Here is a 12,639-nt window from a genome sequence, read left to right on the forward strand (position 1 = left end):
CGATCCCAGTCATTGCCCACCCTCAGAACAGCGTGGAATATGTGTTGCCAGTACCCAGCGTTGGATCAATAAACGCAATCGATATTTGGAATGGCGATCAGGAATTGGAATAATATTTTTGGAGAACATCTGATCTGAGGTAAGGAATCTATTTTACCAGTCTTGGGATAATCAGAGTTTTTTTCACCTATATCTCAGCGTGTCCCATATGTGTGTGTGTGTGGCTGTGAGTGTGTGTGTGTGCTGATCAGGAAATTAGATTTTCAGCCTGCTTCTCTAGCGTGCATAAGTACACATGTACTATCTAGCGTTTATTTGAAAACGATTCATAAATAGGCAGAAAAATTACACCGTGTTTTGTGTATTCCAGTAAAGCGTGATTCCTGCAGAATCTTTTTTTTTCTGGAAGTTTAAAAAAACGAGCGTTTTTCAAAATGGTATAAAACGGAAATTAACCGATTAAAAAACAATCCGTTTCGACAATGTTGACTGCAAACAAGTCATTGATAAGCGCCGGGCGTATTATAGACACATAGCCATAATTTAAGATATAGTTTATGCGTTCGCAAATGTGATCGCCCTCCCATTGACTACAGCGCTGGCACTTAAGCACTATTTCTGGCGCCCCCTGCTGGCACTCAAAGTGTTAATACACAGCTGTATCTGCAAACACTTAATGTCAAGGCTCTCATCCACATTCATTCATTTTCTTCCCCCGCTCTCTCCTCCATGAGCTCAATGTAACGCGGAAGTGCAGTCTATTAGACTGCATCCCAGCGGAGCAGCTGTCCACTGTTCAACTCAGGTCCATGTCAGTTCTTTTTTTTTTATTATGTTTTTGATAGATGTTTTATTGTTTTTTTCCAGGCAGTCCGGTATAGAGAGAGAGGGAGTATGGGAGGATAGAGGGGGGGAAGACATTCGGCAAAGGTCGCCGGGTCCGGGAGTCGAACCCGGGACGGCCGTGTTGCACCGCAGTGCTGTACGTGGTGCGCCACCCTGGCACCTCTGTCCATGTCAGTTATGATACGACTTACTGTTTGAAGTTCATGGCCAGATCAGCGAAATATTTTCTCCTTTTACGGTAGACGCTGTCTTTAAAGCCCTGCAAAAATACACAGAATAGTCAAAGATACACAGAAATTCATAATCGTATATACACAGAATAATCATATATACACTGTATAATCAAAGATACACAGAATAATCAAGGACACACAGAATAATCAAAGATACACAAAATAATCAAGGATACACAGAATAATCAAGTGTAGGAGCAGGGAGGTGTATGTCATTTTGTCACCAGTGGTAGTGGGTGGGTCACCTCACCGGGGAAGAAGGGTAATTGATATCACCTGTGCCTAGGAACCATTTCGTGTTTGTTTGTTTGTTTATTACAGAGAGAGGGTGAGGCAGGGTGCCTATATTTCTGTTGACCGCGCTACGTTTACTGATTTAACCATCGAAATCCATGTAATACCGTCTGCAAGAGCATGTAACCGAAGGCTACAATAAACACCCTTTTTTTATCCACTTTTTCTCCTCTTTTTCTATTTTCTCCCATCCCAATTACCCGCTGTGCCAATTCTCCCCTCACCTGGCTTGAACGTTGCTCGCATATGCCCCCCACTGGCCGGTTGTAGGGAGGATAGAAGCCTCCGATACACGAGGAGGCAGCCTGTCACATCTTTTCACCTGCCAGCGCGGACTCTCATTGGCGAGGTGTAATGTGTGGGAGGCTCACACTACCCCCGCCATTTCCTGTCTCTGCTGTGCAGGCGTCCCCCAACCGACCTGTAGGAGTCGCTGTCCACAACGTCCAGATTACCACCCATCGACTTCCACCCGCTAACTCTGCCAATTGAGTTAGTATGACGACTGGCCCAAGCCGGAGGCAACGCCGACAGCCGGAGTCGAACCCGGTGTCTCTTGCGTTGGTGACGAGCGCAATGTCCGCTGCGCCACCCAGCCGCCCTACAATAAACACCCTTGAACTGCAGCTACGGACTCATGCTCATTCATTGGACTTGGGTTGTATGAAAACAAGCTAATTCGAAGTGTGAAGGGGGTAGGAATACATAAGTTTACACTTCATCCTACTCCTTTTCGAACATTACTGTTTTGCTTGTTTGTTTTTTAATCTGTTTATTACTTTATTGTTTTATTTAAAAAAAATTATATATATATATTTTTTATAAATAAACTCATTAATTCATTCATAATTAAAGTGGCTGGGAAGACAGACAGACGCGTCAAAGGCCTATGAAACTCAGAACCTTTGATACAATGTACGGTTTACAATAACTTCCTCAGCAGAACGTATGAAGACGCATCTGATTATACTGTGAGCTTCCTATTTTGGAAAATCACATGTATGGCGATTTCTGAAGGCTAAATCACTTGCCCCATCTGAGCTTCTCCATACTAAAGCGATCAGTGAAATGATGGCCTCTACTAGTCAACATCACGTCAGACAATGTTTAAATAGGGCCTGGCTTTAAAAACATTTAACCCATCCGTTGATTATGTCCCAAGCCCTTATACACACTAAACTCACGCCTCAACGACTACCGCCCTGTAGCTCTCACCTCCATAGCCATGAAGTGCTTTGAGAAGCTAGTAAAGGGCTACATCTGCTCCTCCCTCCCCATCAACATGGACCCCCTGCAATTTGCATACCGCCCCAACAGGTCCACGGAGGACGCCATAGCCCATGTGCTGCACACAGCAGCATCACACCTGGACAAGAGGCAGGGGAACTATGTGAGAATGCTATTCATCGACTACAGCTCGGCATTCAATACCATAGTCCCCTCCATACTCATAGCCAAGCTCAGGGACCTGGGCTTGAACTATGACCTCTGCCAGTGGGTCTTGGACTTCCTGACTGGCAGACCCCAGGTGGTGAGAGCAGGCAACTGCACCTCCTCATCCATCACCCTCAACATAGGGGCCCCCCAGGGCTGTGTTCTGAGTCCCCTCCTCTACTCCCTGTACACACACGACTGTGTGGCTCAGCGGAGTAGCAATACAATCATCAAATTTGCTGACGACACAGTGGTGGTGGGCCTGATCTCTGCCAACGACGAGAGGGCCTACCTGGAAGAGGTCAAGGTCCTGGCGGGATGGTGCCAGGAAAACAGCCTCTCCCTGAACGTCAGCAAAACAAAGGAGATGATTGTGGACTTCAGGAGGTCGGGGGTCAAGGACTACAGCCCCCTCAGCATCGACGGGGCACCGGTTGAGAGAGTCAACAGCTTTAAGTACCTCGGAGCCTACATATCCGAGGACTTGACATGGACCACACACATTGACAGTGTTGTGAAGAAGGCACGACAACGCCTCTACTTCCTCAGGCGCCTAAGGAAGTTCCAAGTCAGTCAGAAGATCCTTAAGAACTTCTACTCATGTACAATAGAGAGCATCTTGACCGGCAACATCACCTCCTGGTTTGGGAATAGCACTGCACAAGACCAAAGCAGACTACAAAGAGTGACACGTTCAGCCGAACGCACAATTGGAGGGGGGCTCCCCACCCTCCAGAACATTTACAACAAGCGTTGCAAGGGCAAGGCTAAGAGAATCATTAAAGACTCCAGTCACCCGAACAACTGCCTCTTTGAACTGCTGCGGTCAGGCAAGCGATACCGGAGTCTCAAGGCGAGCACAGAAAGACTCAGAAGAAGCTTCTATCCCCAGGCCATCAGGCTGCTAAACGAACAATGAACACTACACAACAACAACCACCAAACGCACATAGCACACACATCCACACGCACACACTCACTTTAAACAAACACACTGTAGCACCCACTCCACACACTTTATAGCACACACCCACTTTAAACAAACACACTGTAGCACCCACTCCCCACACTTTATATTTATTGATGAAGGATTGCACTACAACTCGTACACCTTACTGTAAATTGTACCTAAATTGTACCTCATCCCATTTCTGCTTTGCACTATATAGTACTGTACATTAGTACACTGCATAGTATTGTATATTATATGGTAACTCAGAACATTGTACATATGTCTATACCGAACACTGTGACCTCATTTTCTTCTTCTAAATTACATGCTATACTATGTTATTTGATACTATCTTGTCTAGCACAGTCTCTGGAGCGTAACAGTAAGAAGCATTTTGTATGAAAGTATTCTGTACTTCTGTATGACAACTATTAAAGAAACTTGAAACTTGAGAAACTTGAAACTTTCAACATTTCAATAGATACAAATCAAAACTCATGTTTTGCCTTATTGAGTTGTTGATCTGATTGAAGTGCTTGCAATCTATGACGTATTACTGTAAAAGGAACTTAACTCATTCCCCGCCATCGATGAGTATACTCGTTAGTTGATCGTTATTTCTTTTATTCGCTATTTCCATTCATAATCCATCCAGGAAGGCTGTGTAACCATAGGGAATGAGTCTGAGATCGCAAAGGTCCAATACCGCCGCCTGGTGGTATGCGACCGATTGCACTTCCTTTGAGACTGTGGGCTAGATCCACAAAGAATGGATTGCACGGAGCAAGTTGCACCCTTACGTACAAATGGGGGACCCTGATGTAAACAAGACGAAAGTCTTTCTCTGGTCTGCATCCCCTTAACAATTGTGTGTATTGAGCCATACTGTATTGTACCCATTCTGCAATCTGTTAATACAATTGAATGAACATTTTATTACCAGTAAAAACAAACAAAAAAATACACACAATTGTTAAGGGGATGCAGACCTGAGAAAGACTTCCGTCTTGATTACATCAGGGTCCCCCATTTTCAATTCATAATGAATTTTAAGTAAGGGTGCAACTTGCTCCGTGCAATCCATTCTTTGTGGATCTAGCCCTGTGTATCTCTCTGTGCGTCGATGAAATTCATCCGGGCGGAGTTTTCGAGTAGCCTGGACCGAGGGCTCTACACGATCGCATTGAATCGTTTTCGGGACATCCGATTCATTATGCTGTGATGGGTTATGTCGTGGCCCAAATGGACATACGGTCTAGCAGATGGCAATCAAATGATTGGAATATTATTTTTGGAATCTCACCGGCCACAGGTAAGAGCAATTTAACATCAATTTCAGCTTGATCGTGCCTTGTTTTCATAGCCATCGCCCTGATCAGCGTATGCCATTATTGACAATCAATTAATCAGAAACGACCCCCCCCCCCCTTTCATGCATTCATGATGGAACATAATATAGCGATCATATGCATTTGAATTTTTTATTGTAGCGTGTATAGGGACGAAATGCCAATGGATTAAGTATAATATACGTTGCGGCATATTATTACTAGCCTCCCAGGAATTACCCCAAACCGCTCTAAAACCATACTTATATTCACCACGGTATAAAACGGGGATGTATGGATGGAAAAAATATTCCTTTTTCACATCTTGAACCATAGATACTTGATGTCAAATGGGCCATAGTATTGCATCCATAGCTATAATATTTATATACTGTAGTTATAGCCCTGCAAACAAGGTGAGCAACTCCCATCGTTTACCACGGTGGCGGTAGCTACTACAGGATAAGGCTAATCCCTGCCAGTCAATGAGTTAATGGATTATAAGTATGGTTATTCATTATTATTGTTATTATTATTATATTATTATTATTATTAATAATAATAATACTAATTATCACATAATTAGCTTATCTCATAACATCCTATATCAATAGCCAATCTAAATGACATATCCCGTTTCCTTCATGAACATGAGATAAGACATTATAATACTGCAGTTTCTAATGGCTCATTCATTGTTATAAATAACAGATTATAATTCATTACATGTATGTTTTAAAGTAAAGTATTTCTTTCGAATTTTTTTTTTTTATTCCATTATAAAGATAGAGTTTTGTGATATTTTACTAAACCCCCAAACAAGCTACAAAAGATCCTGATCAGTTTTGTTCGCATTCTTAAAATCATGGACGGGAATACAATAATAATATTAGAATATTCAGGACTTTTCTCTGTAACAAATCATTCAAATCATACCAAAAGTTAGATAATCCAATCGATATAATTTTCAATGCAACATTCTCAAATATTTCAGAGATAATTTTGTGAGAAATCTAACTCAACATTTACTTTACATCATTCATTTAGACAACAAAAGTGTGTATCACAATTCGCAGTATAAAAAAGAATATCCCACAATACAATACCAGACAATAAACAATAAACATTTGCATATTTTCCAGCCCATATTTTCCATCAGGCAGAGTCATGTACAGTAGATACTGTGAGCAGCTCACCGGGTGGTCTGCATCCAGATCAGAACCGTACATCAGAACCCGGTTGGAACACAGGTCCAGATCACAGATCCTCTTCGGGAACCAGGGCAGACCAGACATATCTGAAACAGCACACATGTTGGTTATTTCAATTGAATTGAATTTCAAACCTTTATTTACACTAGGGATGCTCGATATTGGCTTTTTTACCGATACCGATATACCGATATTGTCCAACTCTTAATTTCCGATACCGATATCAACCGATACCGATATATGCAGGGTCCCCCCCCCCCCCCCCCCCCCCCCAAAAATGGAATAATTTCAGGTAATTAACATTACATATATCTTGTTGTGGAATTAACACAACATTATGCATACTTTTGACAATAAATAAAATCAGAATGTGTTCTTACTTGCTTGCCTATGGGTAAATAAAGGTTATAGAAATGTAAAAAATAAATAATAATAATAAAAAGAAAAAATGGAAAACCGATACCGATATTTTCCGATATCACATTTGAATGCCGATATCGGCCGCGGACATCCCTAATTTATACTAATACTACAGTGAGGTTCCCCTGGTTTACAGTGACAAGTTACATACAGGAAAAAACATACATTCTCGAAGACACTCTGACGTCACGAGACTGCTGCCATCTTCGTATTGGGGACAACAAACTGGTTTCTACGATCAAATGTATGTGTTGAGCTTTGTTTTTAGTACATATTTGATCACACCTTGTTCATCGGCTGGTATTATATAAAACTTGTGATTTGAATTTTTCTTTTTGTTATTAGTACAAAACGTAACACAGCAGCTCTTTGGCATTGTGATGCACTGAAGAAAATTACCCTTGATTGTGTTTAATTTGCCGCTTTTCCGATCCGTTTTTTTGCACTAAATGAAGCGTTCACAATGTACTCGGGGGGCATTTTTCCCCCAAGCCATAGTTGCGTAGCAACAACAGACAAGAAGTTGACTTCGAGAATACATGCATACTTACATAAATAGCAGCATAAATCACAACAAAGAACGAGAAAGAAATCACCTAAATCAGGTACAAGTTGATAGATAGTTTGTTAGAGATCAAGGGCCTGAATCAAAGGATAATGCAAACAAAGAGGCCTATTAAGATGTTAGATCCTAATATGAAGAACTATGTGATTTAATGTTCTGTGCCTTACCTTGACATTGTCTATTTTGCTGCTATATATTTCATGCTCGTTTTATACTTATATTATTTTATGCTAATGTGATTTATGCATTGCTCTTGATCTGTACATTTTGTGCTCAGTCTTTTTATTATTTTTTTTACGGCTGTGAAGCACTGTCTTGTATGAAAGATTGAAAGGTGCTATACAAATAAAGTGTATTATGTTGTTATTATTATTATTATTATTATTATTATTATTATTATTATTATTATTATTATTATTATTATTATTATTATTATTATTATTATTATTATTATTATTATTATTATTATTATTATTATTATTATTATTATTATTATTATTATTATTATTATTATTATTATTATTAATAATTTATTTAGCAAAGTTCCGAGAAAACATGTACTTTCTCCTCAAGGGTTTGACTGCTGCTTTAATCCTGAGGCTAGAACCCGAAGCTATATCACATTTGTAGAGGAGATACTATCCCTGTTTGCTGTGCCAATATTTGTATTTGGCACCAGAGCCAATAAACAGTGTTTGCCCAAAAAAGATGGCTGTGCTGATATAATAGAATACAGTTAGAATAGGCCAACACTTTGATATCCGATCTTTGATCTTTTATATGAATGGGAGGTTAATTAAAGAAACAATGTAAAAAAAAAAAAGAATGAAACATTTAAAATAAAAAAAACACATGTTTAGCTTTGGCTGCAACACATTGGCATCAGCAAGGCTGCTTAGCATGAGGCTAGGAGATGCACGAGGGCTCACTCAGAGCAGGAACACCCTGGACAGCTCTGAAAATACTTCTGCAATGGAGATCATGGTCAAGTAAAGCGTTTCTTGTTTACCAACAGTGTCGTAATTCTCACTTTGAATAAACAACATGACACACATTGTTCTTACTTGGGATGCACGATATATGGGTGGTATCGGCCAGTAGCCCTATCGGTATATTTTCATATATCGGTATCGGTCCGATGAGCAAAACTGGGCAGATATAGACTGGCAAACATATTTCAGCTGGTGATTGTGATTTTATTATTGATTGCATCGCTCTGATTAGCAAAACTGCGCCGAAGTGAACAACTGATGTGTTTTCTTTTTTTGGTAACGTTACTTGCATGTGACCATGACATGTTTCAGTATGTACAAAAATAGTATGTACAAAAATGTTATGTACAAAAATGTTATGTACAAAAAGAGTATGTACAAAAATAGTATGTACAAAAATAGTATGTACAAAATGGTATGTACAAAAATGGTATGTACAAACATTTTGTGTACAAAAATAGTATGTACAAAAATGTTATGTACAAAAATAGTATGTACAAAAATGGCATGTACAAAAATAGTATGTACAAAAATAGTATGTACAACATTTGATTATCATAGACATTTGTTTAATTTATACAGATCATGTTGACAATGGTAACATAACAGAAATGTTAATGTCGGTTACCTGTATCAGCCAAAATGTTCATATCGGTGCACCCCTAGTTCTCTTACCCCGAGACATAGAATAATATAAGGGTCTGCTTACCATCCTCCTCAGGCAAACTGGAGTTGTCGGGCGGCTCCATCTCCACGATGGCGTGCTTCTTCAAGAGCTGCGTCAGCTCCTTGAGCTGCTCATGGTCGCTGTCGCAGTCCACAAAGATCTCAAAGTCTGAATTCCGCCGCTTGGATTTACGAGACTCGATGTGAACGAGGTTGACATGTTTCTCCTGCGTGCACATAACATTATTCATAACATACAGGCTATTAAAAAATACTTAAAACAAGGACACGCATTATGGCTAAACCAACAGGGAGATAATCTGGGTATTTACTAGGGGTGGGAATCACCAGAGGCCTCACGATACGATACAATCACGATACTTGAGTCACAATACGATAGTATTGCGATACTAATATTGCGATACTAATATTGCGATATATTGCGATTTATTACCTTTTTTCAACTGCAAAGTAAAACTTTGTCAACATGTTTTATCTAATAAAATAAAGTTCAGTCTGTTCATCTCACTTCAATAATTTTTATTGCAGAACATGGTCTTTTCTCAAGCAGACAGATGTAAACACTGTAATCTGTGTTGCATGTACCTGACAAACTGAACTGTTTGTATTACAGTCATATTCCAACTTAACTGAATGCAAGTGTGTGTGTGTGTGTGTGTGTGGACTACTGTACTATTACAGGTATTGAAATGAACAATGCAACTTCCTTATACAAAAAAATATACAAAAATAATGATTTTTCTTTTTTCTTTTTTAATAAATAATTAAATATCGATACTTGGCATCCCTGTATCGATACAGTATCGCCACGCAAAGTATTACGATATATACGTATCGATATTTCCCCCCACCCCTAGTATTTACCAAACTTTTGTTTGAATCTTCTAAAGCCTATAGGTCTCTCAAAAAGCCTATAATGAAACGCCTACTTGGAAAAGTTTGAGTGCCTTGACCAGCCCACCAACTTCGTTCTTCAGCGAGAAGACGATGGCCGCACGGCCTTCTTTAGGTCTACCGGAGGAGAGGGTCTTGTTGTCCTTGCTCTGTTCGATCTTACCGAACGTCACCTTGTTCATCTGGGGGGGGAACAACAAAATAACTGGACAACATTCAACCTAATACTCCACAACCGAAAACACTCCCGGACGAAGAACCACAGAACTCCATTTAATTAAAGATGTATATTTGCGGTCAACCTAACAATGTACGTGGTGTTATTAAACATGCGGAGAGTGATACGTGTGGTCGGCTGTTGCCGTGGCGATGCCCCTGTGTGTGAGTCGCTGTCTGTTGTCATTGTATAGCCTTTATTTCGGGGGGGGGGGGGGATAGACAGACAGACAATAAACAATATTCATGAATCAGTTTTCTAGAGTCTGAACTCATGTGAGATAGCAGAGTTTGTCTGCCTCCTGATCTGTGAACCCATACAGGTCCAAATGAGAAACAATAAGGCGATGTTGGCTGTGTACTGTACATGTGAGCGCACATCCATTTTTGGGCTTAAAGATACACTAACATACCCTATTAACAATTTGTTTGACAACAAGATCATGTTAATTGGAATTTGGAATTTCAGCACTGGATGTCTTTCCACTGGTGCATAGAAGAAGTCCATGGAAAATCTGTGACGTCAATCAATTCATGTTGGAGTCAGAAGGTTTACAGTGTTCTACGCTGGAGAGCCTGAATAGGCTTTTTGGATTGCATGTAGGATTTCCTTTTTTAATCAAATACAACTTTTAGCATAGGCTGTGTATCGATTCAGGTATATAGGTGATGTTTGTCTCGTTGTGCAAAAGAGACGTGAGCAGCAATCTCATTTAGGCAGAAGGCAGTTTGAATGACGTGTCCCCTCCTAATCCTCATGGCTAACAACGGATTACGCACTGGTCGATGCTACGGTGATTAGGTGAACACGAGTGCCCCTCGCTGTCTTGGTCAATAGACCAGGCGGTCGTGTTGGTGCATAAGCCACGTATAATTAAAAAAAAAAACACTTATCACCGCCTAAGTTATATATGATAGGCATTCCTGTTGAGGATCAGCAGTGGCCTAACGGTTAGAGAAGTGACCAGAATGTTGTCGGTTCAATTCCCATCCCCCCCCGGGCCGGCAGGAAAGATCTGGCGGGGGAAAGTGAATTAATAATGCACCACGTAACGCACTGCAGTGCAACGCGGCCGTCCCGGGTTCGACTCCTGGACCCGGCGACCTTTGCCGAATGTCTTCCCCCATCTCTCCTCCCATACTTCCTCTCTGCCGGACTTGTCCAATAAACAAATAGAAATCTACCAAAAACATAATTAAAAAAATAAATAATAATGATGCTCTCCCCTCCCTCAATGCTCACAGTATCCAGTGGCTAACAGGAGCTCCTGAGTGGCTGCAGTAGAGGACCGCGTTTGTACTGGGCAGCTGTGAATGTGTGTAACTGTGTGAATGTGAAGCAGGGTGTTGCTGAAAAAGATATATATATATACATATACATATATATTACATTGCATCTGGGTACATCTGCATTTGTGCCATATAGTCGAACATTGCAGGCATGCATTGTACTGTATTAATGCATGAGAAGAAGAGAGAATTCATGGGGTGAACAGACCTCCATCCATCTGTCCATCCATCTGTCCTTGTATGTTTTACCTGCCTGTATTTTTCAATGTTCCTGACATTGTATTCTCTGACACACCCAGATTTAAGTGGTTGAGCTCCTGTTGAGTCACGGAAGCCATTCAACAGCTGGCTGGGTGTGAAGGGTGAAATATGAAGGGTATATAACACCACTCTAGATAAGCTAACCGTTGAAAGAAAACCTTTTCACATTTTGTCTAAATAACTAAATAATAGACCTACAGACCATGTGGCAGAGACCCTGGCTAAAGTAAGGGTCAACTAAAAAGAATATTGGTTACATTAGCATGTTATATATATATAAAGAAAAAAGGTTATATAGAGAATGCATCTAAGAAACTTCCCAAAAAGAATCACCTGACAAACTAATTCAGTCTTCAGTTTTCCCACTCAATCACTTCCATAACACACATAATAACCAGAAAAACAAAATCCGCCACACTCACTTCATTGATGAGCTGCTTCTCCTCATAAACAGTGTTCATGGAGTCGAAAGATCTTCCTCTCCGTGGCCCGTCGGACTTGTTGTTGGAGTACATGGCCCTGAACACTATGACCTCTGCTTGGTTTCAGATCGACACACACTGGGACCTCTCTACAGCTAACTGTGATTTCTCTCAGTGGGAAGGGACAGGCTTTCTCAGCAGCAATGGCTTTGATGCTCGATGAGTAGCTAGGCAATCTGTCTGACGGTGCGAGGCACGGAGGTATTTATCAACCCCCGGCTGGGAGGGGAGGGGTGGAGAGAGGGATGGAGAGAGGGATGGAGAGGGGGAGGGAGGGAGCATGTTTGCAACAGGCAGGGGATGAGGAATATGTTCATGAACGGCATCAGGTTGAGGTGTCACAAGGACTGACACACACACACACACACTCACACACAGACACACACACACTCACACACACACACACAGACACAGACACACACACACACACACACACACACACACACACACACACCACACGGCTGTAACAATGGCCTATAGGCCTTTGTATGAGGCCTAACACTTGAAGCTGAGAGTAATGAGCCTTTAAAAAAA

The 12,639-nt window shown here is 40.9% G+C and overlaps 1 protein-coding gene across 1 annotated transcript in view; it reads right to left on the minus strand.

Annotated features, from left to right (window-relative positions):
- LOC311247033 (tryptophan 5-hydroxylase 1-like) overlaps nt 1–12,138 on the minus strand; it is a gene marked incomplete at its 5' end in the record, with an annotated part of 19,263 nt that extends 7,125 nt beyond the window's left edge. The window contains 5 exons of the mRNA XM_084337319.1: nt 1,038–1,105; nt 6,284–6,384; nt 8,985–9,168; nt 9,892–10,038; nt 12,046–12,138. Coding sequence (XP_084193445.1) covers nt 1,038–1,105; nt 6,284–6,384; nt 8,985–9,168; nt 9,892–10,038; nt 12,046–12,138 — 593 coding nt within the window. The remainder of the gene's footprint in view (nt 1–1,037; nt 1,106–6,283; nt 6,385–8,984; nt 9,169–9,891; nt 10,039–12,045) is intronic.
- Between the last annotated feature and the right edge of the window lie 501 nt (nt 12,139–12,639).

Source organism: Notolepis coatsorum (genome assembly GCF_963971535.1).
Source record: "Notolepis coatsorum genome assembly, chromosome: 20".
Classification (NCBI taxonomy): domain Eukaryota; kingdom Metazoa; phylum Chordata; class Actinopteri; order Aulopiformes; family Paralepididae; genus Notolepis; species Notolepis coatsorum.